Source organism: Peromyscus leucopus, chromosome 2 (assembly GCF_004664715.2).
Source record: "Peromyscus leucopus breed LL Stock chromosome 2, UCI_PerLeu_2.1, whole genome shotgun sequence".
In the NCBI taxonomy this organism is placed as follows: Eukaryota; Metazoa; Chordata; class Mammalia; order Rodentia; family Cricetidae; genus Peromyscus; species Peromyscus leucopus.
The window spans coordinates 148,103,528-148,126,318 of NC_051064.1; the positions used below are offsets into that span (position 1 = coordinate 148,103,528).

A 22,791-nucleotide genomic window follows, 5' to 3' on the forward strand; every position below is an offset into this window, starting at 1 on the left:
AGAATTTAAAGTTGAAAATTTCCAAAATCACTTTATTACATCTAAATTCTAAAGGGAAGTTTGGCTGATTTATAACTTAGATCAAAGTAAATGTTTTTCTTTTTTCCATGCTGGGGAATCAAAACCAGGGTTATGGCAAGCACTCTATCACTGAACTGCATCCCCAAACCCAAAATTTAAATGAATGATTGACAGGAGGTTGTGGAAGGTTTGATCCTTTGCATGTCCATCCAGATCTGTTCCCATTGGTGATGTCTCACCCACACCCCTTCTCTTCCATCTGATGTGCCCCACTTCCTTTCATGGATGATAATCCCACTGAGTTAATCAGAGATTCACTGGAGGCAGCAAGGATTCCAGAGACAGGACAGGGCGAGCCCACAGGGCCAGTGTGCCAATTCCGGTTCATTAACTGTGCTTTCTCTTCTTAATTTTCTTTGGTCCGGCATAGTGTAGCAAGTTATCAAGCTTCTGGTCGATCTTTTTTAGGTACAAATAGGACGGACCGGCTAGAACACATTCAATAAAAAGAAGAATTAAGCCAGGCATAGTGGCCCATGCCTTTAATCCCAACCCTCAGGAGACAGAGGCTGGTGAGTCTCAGAGTTTGAGGCCAGCCTGGTGTGCATAGCAAATTCCAGTCCAGACAGAACTACATAGTGAGAGCCTATCTGAAAAATAAATAAATATAAGATGAAGAGTAACTGAAGAAGACATTCAGAGTTGACCTCAGGCTTCCACACTCACTCACATGTGTATACCTCACACACACACACACTCACACACACACTCACACTCACATTTGTATATACCATCTACACACACACTCACATGTATATACAGCACACACTAACACTCACATGTGTATATACCACACATACACATACTCACCATGTGTATATAGCACCCTCACACACCCTCATACACACACACACACTCATATGTATACACCACCCTCACACATACAGTCACATGTGTATACACCACACTCACACATACAAACTCACATGTGTATATACTACTCTCACCCACACACTCACACACATGTGTATGCACCACATACATACACTCACACTCACATGTGTATACATCACCCTCACCCATACACATACTCATATGTTTACATACACCACACACACACATTTTTTTTTAATTAGATTTAAACGATCAAACTTAAAAGGATCTCATGGAAACAGAATGCAGAGTGGCTGGTCATAGTCTTCCCCGTGTGTGTGTGTGTGTGCGTGCGTGCGTGCGTGTGTGTGTGTGTGTGTGTGTGTGTGTGTGTGTTGCTGGGGAAGCAAAGCCAGAGCCTCGGGCATGCACTAGCACTAAGTCACATCCCAAGTCCTCTGTATTCCTTGGTTCCTCCTGCATGGTTAGTTGATAGGGTCAGTTAAGAAAGGATCGTGAGTCTGCCAGACTTGATCAGAGGGCCAGGTTCTAGTGCAGGATGGCCGAGGCCGTCTTCTGGGCCACCTGGTGGCCATTGTGGCCCAGCAGTACCTGGGACGTGATGGCTGTGTGCTGTGAGGGCATCAACATTTCTGGAAATTTCTACAGAAGCAAGTTAAAGTGCTGGCCTTTCTCCCACAGCGGATGAACACAACGCCTCTCGATGCCCCCTCTACTTTGGAGCCCCGAGCCTCATTTTTTGACAGATTGTGCGAGGCATGCTGCCCCATAAGACCAGGCGAGGCCAGGCTGCCCTGGAATGCCTCAAGGTGTTGGATGGGATCCCTCCACCCTATGACAAGAAAAAACGGATGGTGGTCCCTGCGGCCCTCAAGGTTGTGCGACTGAAGCCTACCAGAAAGTTTGCTTATGGGCGTCTAGCTCATGAAGTCAGGTGGGAGAACCAGGCAGTAGCAGCTGCTCTAGAGGAGAAACGGAAGGAAAAGACCAAAATCCTTTATCAGAAGGAAAACAGCTCCTGAGGCTACGGAAACAAGCAGAAAAAAAAGTGGAGAAGAAAATCAGCAAGTCCACAGAGGTCCTCAAGACCAAGGGACTCCTGTGTGAGCCCAATAAAGACATTTATGCCTCAAAAAAAGGAAAGGGAGGGAGGAAGGAAGGAAGGAAATGAATGTTATTATCAGTTAATATGGTCAAGCAGGATGGAATCCTACAGAACTGTGCGATGTTGTGGGCCATGGAGCATGACTGAGTGGAGCGGCCCATGGCTGTATAAAAGAAGTGGGCCTGAAAGAAGAACAAAATGATACATGTTCTCTGCACTTTAATCAGCATGGGGCACAATTCTTGAGACCCCATGGGTGGGTGTGAGGAACAAGGCCACACACCTCCGCCCCTGGGAGGTGAAGCAGTCACCCTGCAGAGTGAGTGCAGATGGAGGACCTCTAGACACCAGGGGCCATCCTAGTCTGGGTATCTAGGACATGTACTCTCTCCTGAGGGTAAGTTGGAGTCTCTCATAGAAAGCACTCAAGATGTGGGATACAGAACGCCAAATGGTCTCTTGGTATACATTGCAAGAGTAGTTAAAAAAAATAGTAAGGAAATTTAGCAAGGTGCTGTGGGATGGTCCGTATGGCAAATCTGTTGCTCTGACTGGTCAATAAATAAAACATTGATTGGCCAGTGGCCAGGCAGGAAGTATAAGCAGGACTAACAGAGAGGAGAATTGAGAGAACAGAAAGGCAGAGGGAGTCACTGCCAGCCGTTGCCGCCACCATGACAAGCAGCATGTGAAGACACCGGTAAGCCACAAGCCACGTGACAAGGTATAGATTTGTGGAAATGGATTAATTTAAGCTATAAGAACAGTTAGCAAGAAGCCTGCCATGGCCATACAGTTTGTAAGCAATATAAGTCTCTGTGTTTACTTGGTTGGGTCTGAACGGCTGGGGGACTGGCAGGTGACAGAGATTAGTTCTGACTGTGGGCAAGGCAGGAAAACTCTAGTTACAGCAAGGAAAATGGAAACCTGAAAAATCATGGAACACAAAGATGGATTGGTGAATAAGTCCAAACATTCTTTGTTTAGCCTATATTTACATGAATCACATGACAGACATCACACTAGGAATAGGGATCGCAGGGCCAATGCTGTATGTGTACTGGCTGGCTTTGTGTGTCAACTTGACACAAGTTAGAGTCATCAGAGAAAGGATCCTCAGTTGAGGAAATGCCTCCATGAGATCCAGCTGTAAGGCATTTTCTCAATTAGTGATCAATGGGGCTCAGCCCATGGTGAGTGATGCCATTCTTGGGCTGCTGGTCCTGGGTTCTATAAGGAGGTGGGCTGTGCAAGCCATGGGGAGCAAGCCAGTAAGCAGCACCCCTCCATGGCCTCTGCATCAGCTCCTGCATCCGGGATCCTGCCCCGTTTGAGTTCCTGTCCTGACTTCCTTCAGCGATGAACAGCAATGCTGAAGTGTAAGCCAGGTAACCCCTTTCCTCCCAACTTGCCTTTTGGTCCAACAGAAGCAACAGAAACTCTAACAAGACGAATTGGTCCTGGTGTAGTGGGTGTTGCTGTGACAGACCTGACCCTGTGTTGGGGAGGATTGTGGAAGGACTTTAGAACTTTGGGCTAGAAGAGCCCCTGAGTGTTGAGGCCTCAGTGGGATGTTCTGTGGGAACTTGGAAGATAAGAATGTTGAGAGAAGTGCGGAGGATGGAGGCCTGGCTTGCAAAGTTTCTGAAGGAAGTTTGAAGACTCTAATGGGGCCATTTGTTGTTTTGAATTAAGATCCTGAGTTTCCAGTTAGCTGGGGCTGAAGAATCAGCTGTGATTAAGATACCAAAGCTACTAAAGCAAAAGTTTGCTTTGCTGGGATACTTGATGCTGGTTGGCTGGAGCCAAGATACTAGCGGTGATTAAGAAGAGATGGGCATCACTGAGGTGAAATCTTCTGGGAAATGTTTCCTGAGAGCACAGAGAAGCTATGTTCCAGAGGTGGCCAAGATTGTGCCTCGTGCTGGCAGCTGGGCTTAGTAATATGTAAGTCACCCAGGTGATGAAGGCATGAAGGGGTCATGGAGAGCAGCTAAGACTTGTCACCGTGAGAGGCCAGGAGAGGCCATTGGTGAAGGTGCAGCCTCATTGGCAGTTGAAGGCTCAGGACTGAAGGGTCATGTAAAGAAGTCGAGGCTTGGCACCATGAGGAGAGCCTGTGAGAGGCTATTGGTGAAAGTGCAGCCCAGCTGCAGCTGAAGATCCCAGAGTTTTGGAGATGCCAGTACCATGGGTTTTCCATCAGCCAAAGCGTTATCAGCAGTAAAAGAGAGGAACCAGTCAGCACCTGGAAGACAAGCCATGTGTGCTGTACAGGGCAGAGCTCAAGAAGTGACCCAAGCCCTTTTGAAGGGTCCAGAAGAAGATCAGGAGTGGATCCCAGACATTGGATGGTTGTAATTGTTTGGCTTTGATGGTGGGGAGGGGGTGAAAATGGGTGGATAGAGGTGTGATTTTTAAAGTAGACTGGGAGTGAATTTGTAATACAGGAGAAGGGAGGTAGAGGCTCTTGAGAAATAATCTCACGTGGGCTCAGTAAAGCTAACTTGAGGCTACATTCAGACAAGAGTTTGTGGATTCTCTTTGTCCCCCAGTTCTCCCTCCAACTATAGTCAAGATCAGGGAGACCACACACCATTCAGTGTCTTCTCTGTTGTTCCCACTGAGAAACAAGTGTCCACCATCTTCTCCTGCCCTGTCCATGTTGGCCCATGTGAAGAGCATTCCTTCCTTCTCTATTGCTATAAAAGAGCAGCCAGAGAAGGGAAGAACGAACGTTGAGGTCCATAAGTCAAACAGAAGAGTTGATGTCACTTACACTTATCAGCGAATGGGAAATTGACTTCCACTACTCTGTGGTTGAGGGGCTGGGTCTTGCGGTAGCCATCATGAAGGGTCTCATTGTGGGCATTCTTAATAGCATTCTCTATCCTCTCAACCTGCAGACAACATAAAGTTACTGATGCAGCGGCAGCGGCGGCGGCAGTGGCGGCGGCGGCGGCGGCGGCGGCGGCGGCAGGGAGCACTGGGAAACTTAGAAGCATTTGGTTAGTGATTGGATAGATGCTGCCATCTCAGTGATTCTGGCATGGTGTCAGACAACCTCAAGCTCAGCAGTCCTGAGTGGTCTGCCAGCCTCCACTCCAGATCTTACCCATCCATCCGTTCGTCTCCCCAGCAGGATCTCTCACACTCCTGCCTCATCTTCTTATGTGAATATTTGGTTAACAGAACAAAAGCAATAAGTAACAGAAACATATCAAGTGGTAAGCTCAGTGTTCGTTTTTCTAAAAATATATTCTGTCTACATCCTTGAAGTTTGTTGTTGTTGTTGTTTTTCGGCATGCAAAAGTCTGGGTTCTCCATTTATTTCCCTTCTAGGAGTCTGAGTCTCCTGCCTTCTCTCTGTGGCTAACTCTCTCTCTATATATATATTGCTTATTTATTTGTTTATTTTGATTTTTCAAGATATGGTTTCTCTGTGTAGCCCTGACTGTCCTGGAACTTGGTCTGTGGACCAGGCTGGCCTCAAACTCAGAGATCTGCCTCCCAAGTGCTGGGATTAAAGGTGGGTAGGGTTTTTATATTTTTAGACAGGGTCTCACTATGTAGCCCTCCTGGCCTGGAACTCACTATGTAGAGCAGGCTAACCTCAAACTCAGAGATCTGCCTGCCTCTGCCTCCCAGGTGCTGGATCTACAGCCATGCACCCCACACCAGGCTGAATCTCTTCTGGAACTTAAGTGAGCCATCTGCTAGATCTCTCTACTCCAGTCTCCGTTGCTCTTTGCCACTTTGCACATTTCTACCTCCATTCCTCTCTGTGCCATGGTTAGACTACTTTCCTACCTCTGTCTTCCAATTTACTGTCTCTTGAATTAAATCCAACATGCTATTAAACTCATTCATTCCATTGCTAATTGTGGTTAATATGGTTTCATCCCTAAAAATCCTGCTTGTTTTTCATTGGCAAATCCGGCTGATCATTTTGTACTTTTGTTCTTTCCCTATATTTAAATCTCTTATTTCTTTATGCACATCAGACACTCTTACATTACTTGTCTGGTAATTCCCCTGTCTGAAATCTTTGTAACACCATGTGGTGTCTCCTCTGTTGTTCCCACTGAGTTGGGAGAAACAAGTGTCCGCCATCTTCTCCTGCCCTGTCCATGTTGGCCATGTGAATAGCATTCCTTCCTTCTCTATAAGAAGAGCTATAAGAGAGCAGCCAGAGAAGGGAAGAACGTTCAGGTGACCCTCATTCCCTTTTGCCTTGTGTTTTGAGATTTGCCCCCACAGTGCTGGGGATGGAATCTAAGGCCTTGTTATGCTAGTCAAGTATCCTTAAAACCAAGCTATAATCTGAGCTTGGCTTTTTGAATGAATATCTTACTTTGTAGCCCAGGCTGGCTTGAAACTTACTGTGTCCAAGGCTAGCTTAGAGCTCTCTACCATCTTGCCTCAGCCTTCGCTGAGATGACAGGCAAATGAACCTGTGTGGTCTCTGAGGAGCTAAGCAAGCTTCTTTCTAATAATGTGACTTGTTGAATCCTTCTAGATCTGGATTTAAGTTGCATTTTTCCAGAGATAATCGGCCCATGCCATGTCCCTTCTCTGGGGACACTTCCAGCCTACTGATTAACATTTTGTGTGGGAGGGTCCTTGCCTAGCCTAGTAGAAGCCTTTTCCATCTTCTGCTGGAGAAGAGAATTGAAGTTTAGGGGAAAGGAATATTTGTTTCTGAGGGAAAATAAAGTCTAAGGAAATTTAGATTTGCCTTTTGGCTTCAGTAGTGTATTCAACAGATGTATATTATGTCCCCATATGGTGTTGTCTAGTCACTAAAGTCAAACATTCAGAGTTAGGTGTGATGGCTCATGCCTGTAATCTCAACATTCAGGAGGCTGGGGCAGGAGGACGGCCATGACAGGGTTACAGAGTGAGACCCTGTCAGGAGGAGGAGGAGGTGGGAGGAGAATGGAAGGGAGGGAGGGAGACAAGGAGAGAGGGAGGTTGGTAGGTTGGTTGGTTGGTAGGTAGGTTGGTAGGTAGGTTGGGAGGTAGGTAGGTAGGTTGGGAGGTAGGTAGGTTGGTTGGGAGGTAGGTAGGTTGGTTGGGAGGTAGGTAGGTTGATTGGGAGGTAGGTTGGTTGGGAGGTAGGTTGGTTGGGAGGTAGGTTGGTTGGGAGGTAGGTTGGGAGGTAGGTTGGGAGGTAGGTTGGGAGGTTGGTTGGTTGGTAGGTAGGTTGGTAGGTAGGTAGGTAGGTAGGTAGGTAGGTAGGTTGGTAGGTAGGTTGGTTGGTTGGTAGGTAGGATGGTTGGTAGGTAGGTTGGTAGGTAGGTAGGTTGGGAGGTAGAGGTAGTTGGGAGGTAGGTTGGGAGGTAGGTAGGTTGGGAGGTAGGTAGGTTGGGAGGTAGGTAGGTTGGGAGGTAGGTAGGTTGGGAGGTAGGTAGGTTGGGAGGTAGGTAGGTTGGGAGGTAGGTAGGTTGGGAGGTAGGTAGGTTGGGAGGTAGGTAGGTAGGTTGGTAGGTTGGTAGGTAGGTTGGTAGGTTGGTAGGTTGGTAGGTAGGTTGGTAGGTTGGTTGGGAGGTAGGTAGGTTGGTAGGTAGGTTGGGAGGTAGGTAGGTTGGGAGGTAGGTAGGTAGGTTGGTAGGTAGGTTGGTAGGTTGGTAGGTTGGTAGGTAGGTAGGTAGGTAGGTTGGTAGGTAGGTAGGTAGGTTGGCAGGTAGGTAGGTTGATAGGTAGGTAGGTAGGTAGGTAGGTAGGTAGGTTGGTTGGTAGGTAGGTTGGTAGATAGGTTGGTAGGTAGGTTAATTGGTAGGTTGGTAGGTAGGTAGGTTGATTGGTAGGTTGGTAGGTAGGTTGGTAGGTTGGTTGGTAGGTTGGTTGGTTGGTTGGTAGATAGGTTGGCTGACTCACTCATGTGCCTGGACTATTTATTATTTTAAATGATAGAGCAATTCTCCTCAAAAGACAGAGTACATGGCTGGAGAAATGGCTCAGTGGTTAAAAGTACTTGTTACTCTTGTAGAGAACCTAAGTTTGGTTCCCAGCACCCATACAGCAGCTTCCAAGTTCCTATAACTCCAATTCCTGGAGCTCTGATGGTCTCCTGCATACACAAGGTACACAAAGATACACTCCAGTGTGACAGGTATACACTCAGGGGCACACACATACAAACGAAATTAACCAACTTTTTTAAAGACCAAATATAAAGTTGTTTTTTAACGCGACAAAGAGCTGAAGCAGTCCTTGGCCTGAGATGTGGACGATGTGAGAATGTAAGCCACACAAGGTCCTAGGAAGGGGCGTGGCCAAGTCTACCTGAGAACATTCCTCTCCACCGCATACTTCAGTCACACAGCCCGGACACCAGACCTTTCAATGCATCAAATCTAAGCTCCTAGGTCAGCTGGGGCCTCCAAAACCCATCCCCGCCTCAGTGGCTGAAGGTCACCTGCAGTTCCATGGGGGGGGGGGGGGGGGGGGGGGGGCGCGGAGTGGTATTTGTCCTGGCTAGTTTTATGTCAGCATGACACAAGCTAGAGTCATCTGAAAGGAGAGAACCTCAACTGAGGAGAAGCCTCCATAAGAAACAGCTGTGGGGCCTTTTCTTAATTAGTGATTGATGGGAGAGGGCCCAGCCCATGGCGGGTGGTGCCATCCCTTGGCTGCTGGTCCCAGGTTGTATAAGAAAGCAGGCTGAGGAAGCCATAAGAAGCAGCACTCCTCCATGGCCTCTGCATCAGCTCCTGCCTCCAGGTTCCTGCCCTGTTGGAGTCCCTGTCCTGACTTGCTTCAGTGATGAACAGTGCTGTGGAAGTGTGAGCCGAATAAACCCTCTCCTCCCCAAGTTGCTTTTGGTCACGGTGTTTCATCACAGAAATAATAACCCTAACTAAGACAGTATCGGAGCCTCTGTGTGGCCGATACCAAAGAATCGGGTGGGCCTCTGAAGTGTCCTTGTTAGCCAGACAGTCAAAGGGAGGCTTTGATGAAGTGGTACTGTGTTACCTGCGTCTTAGAGAGCTTGACGGAATCCTGAAACACGAACCACTTGACGTTCTCTGTGCAGGGTGGAGTGGTGAGCGAGCCTTCGTAGGTGTAATAGTTGTACGTGTCTCTGGGCAGCATTTTCTGAATGGTAGTGTCTTTCAGAGTCGTGGTTTGTCCTAAGAAAGAAGACATGGAATGGAGTGGAAAGGAGCGCTGCTGCCCCAGGAGGGGCAGCTCAGGCTCTGCCTTGGCATATGGAATCTTCCAGTCCTCTGCCGAAGCCAAAGACCAAAGAAGCTGGTGACTGAAAAGCTGTCCCCCGTCCACCCCCCCCCCCCCACTGCACTGCTCCATGGATGGATGCAGAGCTGAGCGCTGGGCCTGCCGCTGTGCATGTGTAATCTTAGCATTGGGGAGACTGAGGCAGGAAGATGTCCACAAATCCCAAGCCAGCCTGGGCTCTAAAATGCCTTCCAGAGGCTAGAGAGGCTCAGCAGTTAAGAGACCTTCTGAAGGCCCTCTCCCAGAAGTCCCTCATTCTGCTCTCAGCACCCATGTCTGATGACTTACACTGCCTGTAACTCCAGCTCCAAGGGATCAGAGCTAAAGTTCCAGGATTTGTGGGACATTCGGCTTGTTAGATGGGTCTGGGATCTGATCCCTGGTCCTGATGACTGTGAAACAAGCACTCTTAACTGCTGAGCCAGCTCTTCACCCTCTATACAGAAGGCTTTTTTTTAAATTTATTTTTATTTTATGCCTATGAGTGTCTTGCCTGCATGCATGTATGTACACCATGTGCATGTCTGGTACCCAAAGAGGTCAGAAGAGGGCTTCAGATCCCCTGAAACAGGAGTTAGTTACGAGCCAGCGTGCAGGTGCTGGGAATCAAACCTAGGTCCTCTGCAAGAGCAGCAAGTACACTGAGTGTAGCTTTCTGGCCTCTGGGGGTGTGCCTGAGCACACAAGCACTCATACACACAAATAATTTAAAAATCCATATTTAAAGCCTGGAGAGAAGACAATGACCAAGAACTTATACGCAGGTTTCTCACAGGTATGTTTCCCTCCTACACCTACGGCAGAAAGGCCTGGGACAAGGTGCCCTCAGCCAAGAGACCCAAACCTCCCTCCAAAGGGCCGTGGCTTCCCTACTCACCCCACACTCAAGCCTCTTCCCTGCTGTGGGTGTTCCTTACCTGGATACGTGATGTTGACCATCTCGGAAATGAAGGAGCTGTAGTAAGTATTTTCATTATACTCATCAATCTGGAGAGAAGCACAGAACACTCAGTATGAGAACTACCCACCCACCCACCCACCCACCTCACTACACCCCCCCCCCCCCCCCCACCCCCCACCCCACCCACCCCACCTCACCCCACCCCTCCCCTCCCCCCCCCCCCCCCCCCCCCCCCCCCCCCCCCCCCCCCCCCCCCCCCCCCCCCCCCCCCCCCCCCCCCCCCCCCCCCCCCCCCCCCCCCCCCCCCCCCCCCCCCCCTCACCCCCCCCCCCCCCCCCCCCCCCCCCCCCTCCCCACCAGCTGCTTGGTTTCCTAGCTGGGAAGGCTGAGTGGAGAACGAGGGGGCGGTGCGGCTCAGCTGGCCTGGGGGACAAGATGACTGCTCCTTGCTACTAACTACCTGGGCTCTGTCCTCAGAGTTCTGACAGACAAGATGCCCCAGGCAAAACTGCTCCTGTAGCCCTATTGCTAGGACACTCTTTCATATGACTGTTGATTTCATTGACTTATTTTAATGTGTATCAGAGTTTGCCTGTGTGTGTACCATCTGCATGCAGTGCCTATGGAGCCCAGAAGAGGGCAGCAGACTCACTGGAACTGGAGTCACAGTAGGTTGTAAACTGTCATGTGGGTGCTGGGAACTGAACTCTTGTCCTCTGCAAGAGCAGCAAGGACTCTTAACCACTAAGACATCTCTCTAGCCCTGTTGTTTTGTTTTTGCTTGTTTTCAGATAAAAATAAAAGTTGCTTTTGGTGTAAAAGGCATATTTTTTTTTTTTGTTTTCTATTGATTTGGTTGGTTTGGGTTTGATTTTGTTTATTTCCACAGAGTTTTTCTGTGGAGCCCTGGCTGTCCTGGAACTTGCTCCATAGATCAGGCTGGCCTCCAACTTGGAGATCCTGCCTCTGTCTCCTGAGTGCTAGGATTAAAGGTATGTGCTGCTACCATCCAGCTTGATTTTTTTTTTTTTTTTTTTTTTTTTTTTTTTTTGGAGACAAGGTCTCATTGTGTAGGCTGGTCTGGTCTAGAACTCCCTACACAGACTATGATGGCCTCAGACTTACAGCAATCTACTCCTGCTTCCCGAGTACTGAGATTACAGTCATGTACCACAACAGACAACTTCAATTTTCTGTTGACTTTTTCTCCTAGGATTACAGGCTTACACCATCACAAGCAGCTTTGTTTTTATGTTTTGAGATACTATAGAACCAGTTGGGTATTTCATTTTGTTTGTAAATTTTTTTCCAGTTTAATATTAAGTTCTTTGAGAATTCGATTCCTGTCTACTTTGAAAACTTGTTTTTAGATTGATTTATTTTCATTTTACATGTATAGGTATTTTACCTACATGTGTGTCTGTGGACCATGTGCGTGCCTGGGGCCCTCAGGGGCCAAAAGAAGACCTTCAGTCTCCTGGAACTGGTTGTGAAGTACCATGTGAGTGCTGAGACCTGGGTCGTCCGGTGCTCTCAGTCTCTGAACTACCTCTCCAGCCCAGATTCCTGCCTACTTCTAACCATCTATCTCTAAGTCCATCACCTGGGCTTTCTTAGAAATGCAGCGCTGGTGCCTTAGTCTGGCTGCACTCAAGGCTCCACATAGCCCTTTAGACCAGCTTGTGTCCAGCCAGCCCTTCCGGGATCATCTTTTTACCCAGGGTCCCATGGTTCACAACACAGGGGTGAGCAAGGGCTGGGCAAAGGTCAACCCTCCACGGAGGGAGCTTTCCCAGGAAAGCTTAGCAAGGGGTTGAGAGAGAATGAAGATGGCATGTCATCCAGACAGCACACCTCATTGGGACATGAGGGCACAGCAGCCTGAGTGCAGACACACATCACCGTTCCAGCCCTACCTCAACGAAGACTGCCACTACAGCCAAACCCTCGGGTTGACTCTGAGCTTCCTCGAAGCTTCGAACTTGTCACTGAAGTGAACGAAGTGGATCTGTGAGTGAGGAAAAGCGGGTCAAGGGCAGTTCATGGGGACTTCAACTCTTAAGGATTCCAAGGGGGAAGGGAAAGAATGTAAGGTGCTCCAGCTGAGCCCTCTACCCCACACAAACAGCCCGCCCCTCCCTCCTCCTGTGCAGGCTAGGCGCCCCAACTGCCAAGAAACTTCGCTGAGAATGCAAAGAGGGTAAGCAGGATTCTGGAAGGTGGTGGCTCTGGTTTGTCTTGATCCAACCTCCTTCCTCACAGAGGCTGAAGCCACTATGGCCTCCTCAGACCTCTAGAGGGCCTGAGAAGAGAGTGAGCAATGCACTCCCCTCTCCAGGGAAGCCACTGTAAGCCTGAAGTCAGCCCAAGGATGGATGCAGGCCAAAGAGGTACTCTAAAATTCTAACACACCAATCCAGCCGAAACAGAGGAAGGCCTGCCACCATGCAGGCGAGAGACTCCCGCCATGCTGTGAGTTCTCTGAAGAGAGATCCCATTTTTGTTCCCTCACAAAGCTGTGACCAGTAAGTAATTTCTCAATGAACTGAAAATAAATTCAACCACAGGTGATGGAACCGTCACCATACCACCACTGTTACACAAATTAGCCATTTCAGTAGGAAAGGGAGGGCCGGAGGGCTGGTCAGTTGGTGAAGTGCTTACTGTGTGAGCATGAGGACGTGAGTTCGATCCCAGCACCCACAAAGAGGAACTGGGCACAGTTGTGCATGCCTGCAACCTCAGTGCTGAAGCAGTGGTAATAAAATCTGTGCATGCCTGCAACCTCAGTGCTGAGCAGTGGTAATAAAATCTGTGCATGCCTGCAACCTCAGTGCTGAAGCAGTGGTAATAACATCCGTGGGGTTCAGTGGCCAGCCAGTCTAGCTAGTAGATGGGATCTAGACTCAGTGAGAGAGCCTGCTTCAAAAACCAAGTAAGAGTGTGATAGAGGAAGACGATGTCAACCCCTGGTCTCCACACACGTGCGCATGCACCCTCACATGCATGTGCACATACATGACACCTGTGTAACACAGTCATAAAAAGAAAAGTGACTATGGAGATTGAAGGAAAGGGGACCCTGTCGGGGTCGTCACATACCTCCATCACACGCCTGATCCCATCAACGGTGTGCTCGGAGCCGCTGACTCCCGAGGGGCCTCCACCCCAGTGAAAGTGCAATTGCTTTGATATGTACCGATTGCCCTTAGAGTCTGTTATGTACATGGTGTGAGGCAGGGTGATCTGCACTGCAAGAGAACAGCATAGAGAGGCTCCCCTGGGTCATCTCCCACCCCACACCCAAGGCAACCCAAGGTGTGACTGGTGGATTAGACTGCTGTCCCCAAAGGAAAGGTGGAACTGGCCCGCAGAACACCTCTCTGTCCAGAACTGCCAGGTCAGGGGAAGGACTACAGCACAGCAGATCTGCCTTGTTGGTCTTAGAAAACGGGAAAGCTCAGAAAATATATTGCCCAAAGTACATTCCTATACTCCCAGCCCTTGGAGGCTGAGGCAGGAGAATTGCTAGTTTGAGGCATGGCTTCATGGCTTTCCCATGCAGACTCTTAGCTAGTCCATAGAAAGTGCCAGCTCTGCTGGGACCCGAGGCAGTACTGAGTTCCAACACTCCTGTCTTGTGGACAAAGAAACTGACCCTGGAGGGGGAAGACTCAGTATCACACTGTGCCTTGGGGGCTAAGAACCCAGTACCTAGATCCCTGTCTCTAGCTACACATCATCATGATGTGGCCCAGCTTGTCCTCAGCAGACAAGAAACCAAATTACCCAGCCAGCCAGGACCATGCAAGCTCTAGCTTGGCTTAGAACTTAATTTGACTGGAATTCTAGCACTAAAATGTGAGACTTTCACTGTAGGGAAAATGAATGAGTCCTCCCACCCCATGCCTTACAGACTTCCTACAGGGACATTACTTGGGTCAAGTGACTGCAGACATTCATCTCACTGGCACAGACCTTAAAGTTTTGTCAGCCAGGCAGCGATGGTGCATACTTTTAATCCCAGCACTTAGGAGGCAGAGGCAGGCGGATACTGTGAGTTCAAGGCCAGCCTGGTCTACATAGTGAGTTCCAGGACAGCCAGAACAGAGAAACCCTGTCTTGAAAAACAAACAAACAAAAAAAATTTAAATAAATAAATAAACCACAGGAATCCAGCCTCAAGGATGTGAATGGCCCCTTTGTTTTTTGTTTTTTTTTTTTTTTCTTTTTTTTGTTCTTTGAGACAGGGTTTCTCTGTGTATCCCTGGCTGTCCTGGAACTCACTCTGTAGACCAAGCTGTCCTCAAACTCACAGAGAACCTCCTGTCTCTGCCTCCCAAGTGCTGGGACCAAAGGCGTGTGCCACTACCTCCTGGCATGAATGGCCCCTTTGTAGAACACACACTTTTTATTTAGAGCCTCAAAAATCTATGTTCTCAAGGATGACGGAGACTTTAAAGGAGGAAGTATGTGGAGGCAGTATGCTGCGGTCAGTGGGGCCAGGAACCTGGACCCCACAGAGCTTCTGAATGGATGGTTGCCTCCACAAGAGCAACAGAGAGATCCTGACAATTCCCTGTTGCCAGCACACAGCTTCCAGGGGACAGGTCATCTCTAGCCTGGCATTCCATGGACAGGCCTGCACAGGCCAGCTTAGAAAGGAGCTGTCGTTCTGAGCTTGAGGCTGTGCTATTGAACAGCCCAAATCTCTGTCTCCAAATCCACTTATTAAACTTTCCAGATTCTGAAAATGGATTCACCTTTCAAAGCCGTTTGCTCCTTCTGTGAGTAATGAAAATGTAACCAGCATCTCACCAGACAACAGACATCCGTCACACCATTTGCTGTGCTCAGAAGACTATCATGGGGCTGGGGACACAGTTCAGCAGGTAGAGTCCTTGCCCAGCATGCACTGGGCCCTTGGTTTGATCCCCAGCTCCACATAAAACTGTTTATGGGGGGCTGGAGAGATGGCTCAGTGGTTAAGAGCACTGACTGCTCTTCCAGAGGACCTGGGTTCAATTCCCAGCACCCACATGGCAGCTGACAACTGTAACTCCAAGATCTGACACCCCCACACAGACCTACATGCAGGCAAAACACCAATGTATATAAAATAAAAATAAACAAATTGTTCATGGTAGCACTCTCCCATAATCCCAGCACTCAAGAAACAGAAGTGGAACATCAGGAGCCCAGGGTCGTCCTCGACTGAGGCCATCTGGGGTTGTCTTTAAAAGAAGGGGTGTTAGCAGGTTATGGTGGTGCACGCCTTTAATCCCCAGCACTTGGAAGGCAGAGGCAGGTGGATCCCTGAGTTCCAGGCCAGTCAGGTCTACAGAGTGAGTCCCAGGACAGACAGGGCTACACAGAGAAAGCCTGTTTTGGGGGGTGGGGAGCGAGTGGGAGGGGGTGTTGACAGTATAATCAGCCCTGCCCCAGGTTTGCCTAGCCAGTGTAAGACTGGAGGTTCTACTGTTAACCCTAGAAAATATTAACGATAGCAAAATTGTTCTGCAAAAGACACTGGCCAGAGAATGAAAAGATAAATGATGGACTGTAAGAAAGGATTTGTAAATATCTGGTAAGAGGCTGAGGCAGAAGGATCACTTGACATAGTTTTAAATCAGCCTGGACAACATGGAGACCCCTTCCCCATCTGTTACAGAAACAGATTGTGGGGGCTTGAGAGATAACTTGGTAGTTCACATGCACTGCTCTTGTAGAGGACCCAAATTCAACTCCCAGCACCCATGTTAAGTGGCTCCCAAATGCCTGTAACTCTGGCTCCAGGAGTACCTGGGGCCCTGGCACCCGAGGGCACCTGCACTCATGTGCACAGACCCACACACAGAGGCACATATATACATAGTTGAAAATAATGAAATAAATCTTTAAAAATAGATTATAAATTCAGCCCAAAAGTAGAACACAGACTTAGCATGCACAGAGCCCCCCAGTACCTCAAAAAGATAGGGGTTATTAGTATTTGTGGATCTCAGTAGACCTAGCTACAGGTACCTGAGGCCACTTACAGACATGGCTCTGTTCTTCTTCTTACTATTCACAGACCCAAAACTGGAATTTGGTTTTGTTGTCTCAGTAGGGCAATACACACCTGGGCACAGACAGCAAACTGACCCATCAGGAACCATGTGCGACCCCGAGGTACCAGGAAGGGCTGAGAACCAAACGTCTGGACCTGTGTCACTGAGCTGTTCGTGACTGTGGTCTTGAGTGAGCCCATGGCCTCCTGAGACCTCAGGCTTTCTGCCTGAAAATGGCCCTTCTTAGCCAAGCTTGGGGGTGCAGGCCCCAATCCCAGCATTTGGGAAGTAGAGACAGGAGGTCAAGAGTTCAAAGGCACTCTGGACTCAGAGTTTGGGACCAGCCTCAGTTACATGAGCTCAAAAAATCAAAGATGGGCTACAGGAGCTGGCTTGGCGGATGCAGTGCTTGCCACATAAGCAGAAGGTCCTGAGTTTGGGACCCCAAACACCTTCACACAGAGCCAGACACAGAGCCTCACACATGTGATCCCAGCCCTAGGGAAGGTGACAGGCAACTCCAGCAGTCAGTCTAGCAGAATCAATGAATCAAAAACTACGATGGAGGGCTGGAGGGCTGGCTCGGTGAGTAGAGGCACTTGCTACCAAGCCTCGTGGCCTGTGTTTGAGCTCCATGACCAACGTAGTAGAAGGAGGCACATTGCACACATACAAACAAATAAATAATGTAATAAAAATTTAAAAACTAGGTCTAGAGAAATGGCTCAGAGGTTAAGAGCACTGGCTGCTCTTCCAGAGGTCCTGAGTTCAATTCCCAGCAACCACATGGTGGCTCACAAGCATCTGTAATGAGATCTGGCGCCCTCTTCTGGCCTGCAGTGTTCTGTCCTGACACATGCAGGCAGAACACTGTATACATAATAAATAAATCTTTAAAAAAATTAAAACTAAGAGTTATTGAGGAAGACACTGGATGTTAATCTCTGGCTTTCATCTACATGTGCACACATGTACCTGTGCACCTAGACACACACCCACACTAATATACCCCACACAGTGCTCCCCTCCTGAGGTTGCTATGAGGCTCACAGACAAGCCTAATGGAGAATCAGAAGGACACACTATGTGGATGTCATAGTGGCCCAGAGAGGGCTCCCAAGACCCAGCTTTCCCATCTGACACACACATTCATATTCTCCCCCCCTCCCCCCGAAAAACCAAGGGGAATTCTTTTTGAACCTTTGAGAAACTTGGTTACCTCTCAGGTGCTTGTAACTAATCAGACTCCATACAGAAAATACGAAAACGGGAGCCCACCTGCATCAAAACAACAGGGAATGTAACCCTGAGTCACCCTGTCCTCTGTCTGAAGGCCCTGCTGGGTGCGTCAGACCAGACTCAGGTAAGGGTCTTTTGGTGTATTGTTCAGGTTTTGGTTTTGAGAGAAGGTCAAACTAGTCCAGGCTAGCCTCAATCTCATGGAGATCCAACTACCTCTGCCTTCCAAATGCTGAAATCAAAAGTGTGTGCCACCACACTTGGCAGGGTTTATTATTATTATTATTAGTAGTAGTAGTAGTAGTAGTAGTAGTACATTTATTTGGGGGGTTGGGGGAAGTACCTGCCATGGAGCCTGTGTGGAAGCCAGCTGGCTTTGGAGAATCGGCTCTTTCCTTCCACAGTGTAGGTCCCAGGGAAACAGATGTTCAGGTTTCCAAACAGGTGCCCACAGGGGCTGAGTTAAGAGCGGAGGTACTACCTGCCTTGCATGCAGACTGCCAGGCCCACCAGAGCCCTCTTACCTGTGTGGCCATTGTTAGTCATGGGGAACTCCAGCCCCTCCTCCCCGTAGCCGGTCAGGCTCAACCTCTTCAAGGACGGGTTGAACGTCACCTCATGTTTCACCAGGTCGATTGGCGACTGCTTCTGCCCCCCACAGGCGGGGTACTCCTTAGACCACTGATCCTCTGTTAGTCCTTCCCCTGCAACAGGACAGAGTGGGGCCCAGCTCAGAGCTCCCCAGCCCAGCCAATGCTTCTTAGCAGACCAGGCTCAGGCTCTTCTGGGTGGAAGACCCACAGGGAAAACTTCTGGAAACAGAAGCAGAGCTTCCAGAGGGCAAGGCAGGAGAGCTCTACACTAAGCCAAGGACTCGGCTTGGGATGCGGCAATGGGGCTATCTTCTGACTCAGCCTTGCGGCCATGGGCCCAGGGGTCTCCTCTGGAGAGTAGCTAGTTGGCCCTCTTCCTTGAAGTTTTCACAGCTGATGAGCGCCCTGTAGGGAGCCTGGGTCTACCAACAACCCCTGACCTCATTTTCAGAGAACATAGTTTTCCTTCCAAGCCCTGTACTTGAGCCCCCGGCTCCCCTGATGTCAGAACCTCCCCCAACAGCAGCTGTTGCTTGCTCCAGCGTCTTCTTTGGGCCAACAGAAAGGCCAAGACCACCTAGGTCACAACCCGTGGGTACAGGGCACTTGAAGAAGCATCCCTGTTAAAAGGGTGGTGCAGGCTTGTAACCCCAGCCCTGGGGAGGTGGAGGCAGGAGGGTCAAAAGTACAAGGTCATCTTCAGCTACAAACCAAGTTCAAGGCCAGCCTGGGCTACATTAGATCCTGTCTTAGAAAGCAACACAAAAGCAATAAAATAAAATTTGAACATATCCATAGTTCCAGCTTCTCAGGGGATTGAGGTGAGAGAATTTTTTTTTTCAAAGAGGCAGGAGGCTCTTTAGAATCCAGGAGTTAACCCGTTTTATGAGACTTCTTACTATGTAGTCCTGGCTGGCCTTGAACTTGTGGCAATCCTCCTATCTCAGTCTTTGGGGGGTTGGGATTACAATCCTGTGATACCAGGTATAACCGAGCTCTCTCTCTCTCTCTCTCTCTCTCTCTCTCTCTCTCTCTCTCTCTCTCTCTCTCTCAAAGGAGGAGGAGGAGAAGAAGAAGAGAGAAAAGGAAGGAGGGAGGAGGAATGGAGGAATGGAGGGAGAGAGGGAGCTGTCAAGTTTATCTTTTTGGAGGTGGTTAAGAATCCTGGGGCCAGAGTAATGACGGCCAGTCATGCAGATGACAGAGGCCCCACCTCACTGAGGGCTTTGTTTTTTGAGACAAGGTCTCTCACTGTGTTAACCAGGAGAGACTCACTGTGTGGCCTGGAACTCACAGAGATCCACCTGCCTCTGCTTCCTGAGAGCTGGGATTAAAGGGGTTTGTTACCATGCCTAGCTCTGTTCAGCCATTTCTGATCGAGGACACTTCAAGATTAGCTTTCCATGAGTGCATGGCTCGCTCTAGGTAAGAATGGAGCTCCAGCCAGGGCTTCTTAGTTTGCAAGTTGATCCTTTTCTCATCCTACTCAATAATTCAAACCGTTTTAAACAATTCTTTCTTACAGGCAAATGCCCAGATCAAGGAAAGAGGCCTGAGGTCCACCGCTCTGTGACCCGAGTGCTTTGGGTCTGGGTCTTATAGACATGGGAAGAGGTCGAGGGTACAGCTCAACAGCAGAGCTTGCCTAGCACACACATGGCTGGACTCTAAGCCTAGTGCCAGGGAAGCAAAAACGTGGAGCAGCTCACTCATCTTCCTACTGGGCACTTAACAAAAGTCACCCTGTGGGAGAGAGACCTTCAGTCTGGGAGTCTCTGATACCATAAGGAAGACAAGAATTTGCCATCAGAATCCTCTGTCTTTCATCACCTCTGAACTACCACCAGTAAGACTGCTGGAGGTCACAGAGTCCCTATCTTCCCGGGCGGGGTATGGGCTCCCTTTCCGGACAGGATGATTGACGGAGCTGCCCTATGAATTGGATTATCTGAGCCTCTACAAGATCCCTGACTCGTCTGTCACCTTGATTTAGGACTTACAGTCCACTCTGAATGAGCAGGCCATGCAGGGTAGACTTTATCCTGTGTCACTCTGGTCTCCTGCACCATCCAGCAGCCTCTAGCCTCCCCACCAGGCATCCCCATCCCTGACCTGGTTCTGTGGGGATACAAATTCTTCTGTGGGAAGATTCTCAAGTTCTCCTTTTGAAGTCCCACTGGGCATCTCAAGGTAAGGTCAATGGGTTCTGATGAAGGCAAGGTGTCCTCTACCAGATCCTCAATGGTGAGGATGCGCATTTCTGAGGGGGATGCTATCTGTGGTCTGGGAGCCTCTTCTGTGAGGCCATAGGTTTCCTTCCTAGAAGTCTCATTTGTCACACATTGGGATAACAATAACAGCTTCCCAAGCAGACATGGCTTCTCGAGGCAGCCAATACTGGGTAGAAAAGATTTTAAAGCAGCCCAGTGAAGCTGGCTTGAGGGAGGGGAACCCTCTCTTCTCCTGCATTGGGGGTTTAAAGTCTATTTGTTCATTCAGAGATAGCAAAAACACATGTGAACCCAAAGAGCAGGTGGACCCCAACAGAGGACCCACACCCAGCACAGGCGGGCTGCCTGTCTGAAGTACCAGGTGGCTGCTTACCTGAGTAGGTCCATTGAGCCTGGACGCCCAGGAAGAACAGAGTCAGCACAATCACCAGAGCCCTCATGGCAGATGCTGAAGGCCTGAGAGCAAGCAGCACAGGCTCTGGGCAGCACTTCTTTTAAAAGCTCAGAAACTGTAAATAACAATTTGCCAGGTCCACTGGCTGATCCGCCCCTGCTGCACCCACTGAACAACAACACCCTCCCCACAATGGCCCTTCTGACTTGGTGCCTTGTGCACGTGCCTCACCTCCTCCCAAGGCATTACCATAGCCAATTAACCCATGTCTGGTTGTTCAGCACCTTTGGAAACTCAGTCCAGGGGCCACACAGTGCAGCCATTGTAGACCTTGAGTGATGAGTGATCTGTAGCGATGTGAAGAGCCTGGAGGCACAGAGCACCCGGAAACAGGGGCTTCCTGGAGGATGGCATTTCCTCTGCCCTTTCTCCTGGCTGTTGAGGGAATCACCAGAGTCTGAAGACCTTGCCAGAGTCCAGTTGGCATTCCCTGCCTGTCCCAGAGTGGACAGAAGAACATCCCTAGTAATTCAGGGTTGCCCCCCACCCCCTGCCGCCCCACCCCTGGCCAGCTAGGCAGCTGGGAAATAGTCTGGTACTCCAGCTTTGGGCAAGAAATGGAGGAGCCCAGTTGAAGGCAGAGATAGGTTTATCCTTGACCTAAATCAACCCTGGACCTTGGAGCCTGGCTCTTGAATTACATATGCACACATGTCTTGGGGTCATGGAGGTGGAGGAGGTGGAGGAAGAGGAGTTGGAGGAGGTGGAGGTGTTGGAGGTGGAGGAGGTATAGATAGAGTCTCACATTTCTCCTGGGATTTGTCCTGACAGTGCAGTACACTTGAGCACACCCAGGCCGAAGCAATGAGTTACCAGTGAGTTGTCTAATCCTTGTACGTGCACGTGGCTAGTGCTGAAGAAACTATCATTTATGCCCACTGCCAAGCCAGCGTCTCCCATGCCCTTCAGAGAGGCAAAGGCATAGGACATGTGGGGCTCCCACAGAGGGCATCTATCATACTGGCCACATGCAAAGACTTGGTCTGCTCTGACAAACGTCGAAGCCCCTCGCCAGTTTCCTTTATCTCCCTGCTCGCTTGTCCCCAGTCTGAGAGACGCTGGAATGTCAAAATGGCAGCATGTAGTCGCATCGGATGTATGAGAGGTCAGGAGAGGTGGCATACTTCAAAGAGTTCCTGCTGCCGTTTAATCTGGGACCATCCCACTAAAATACTAGACCCATAGAGCTCAAAACCTCCCAAGGAGGGCTGGACAGATGGCTTAGAGGTTAAGAGCACCAACTGCTTTTCCAGAGGTCCTGAGTTCAATTCCCAGCACCCACATGGTGGCTCACAGCCATCTGCAATGAGATCTGGCTCCCTCTTCTGTATACATAATAAATAAATAAATCTTTTTGAAAAAAAAAAAAAAGCCTCCCAAGGAAACAGTTACCAACTACTCTGTGCCTCAACTTCCCCATCTTCAATAGGAGCTCTCAACAGTGCTGCCCCCCCCACCCAGTAATTCAGCTGTAAATTTATGTGCAGTGCTCACAGCAGGGCACACACATAGCAACTGGCATCATTTTTGAACTTCTCATTTTATGAGAAGGAAGTGACGTACCATTGTCACCCCACTAGTTATTGATGGACCAGGGTTACAAAGCACTTGCTCTACAGTTCATGGGGTTTCTCAAAATTCAAAACCCACTCCAACGTCTTGGCTGAGTCAATCTTGCCTGCTCTGCTGAGCCCATAACCCTGCATTAAGGGCTACCTTGTTGGGTTTTGTTTTTGTTTTTGTTTTTTGTCTTTTGTTTTTTGGTTTTTGGTTTTTTGAGACAAGGTTTCTCTGTGTAGCTTTGGAGCCTGTCCTGGAACTCACTGTGTAGAGCAGGTTGGCCTCGAACAGAGATCCACCTGCCTCTGCCTCCCAAGTGCTGAGATTAAAGGAGTGCGCCACCACCGCCCGACAGGCCCACCCTGTTGACCCCATGTCCCTGTTAGCCCATGAGCACCCATCTCTGCTGAAGAGTTTGATACCATCACAGTTGGAAGACTGAGGCAGGAAGAGTACCTTGAGTTTAAGACAAGATGACTACCAGGAGTTTGCAGCCAGCCT

The 22,791-nt window shown here is 49.3% G+C and overlaps 1 protein-coding gene and 1 pseudogene across 1 annotated transcript; one reads left to right on the forward strand and one right to left on the reverse strand.

The window, feature by feature from the left end:
• Positions 1 to 4: 4 nt before the first annotated feature.
• Ca6 (carbonic anhydrase 6) lies at positions 5 to 20,830 on the reverse strand. The gene is given in 9 exon segments (XM_028858453.2): positions 5 to 509; positions 4,800 to 4,920; positions 8,999 to 9,156; positions 10,180 to 10,249; positions 12,080 to 12,138; positions 12,141 to 12,171; positions 13,266 to 13,414; positions 17,977 to 18,156; positions 20,650 to 20,830. Coding segments are annotated over 9 exon segments (936 nt in total). The 5' UTR covers positions 20,717 to 20,830; the 3' UTR covers positions 5 to 408.
• LOC114684033 lies at positions 694 to 2,086 on the forward strand (annotated as a pseudogene).
• Positions 20,831 to 22,791: the final 1,961 nt, after the last annotated feature.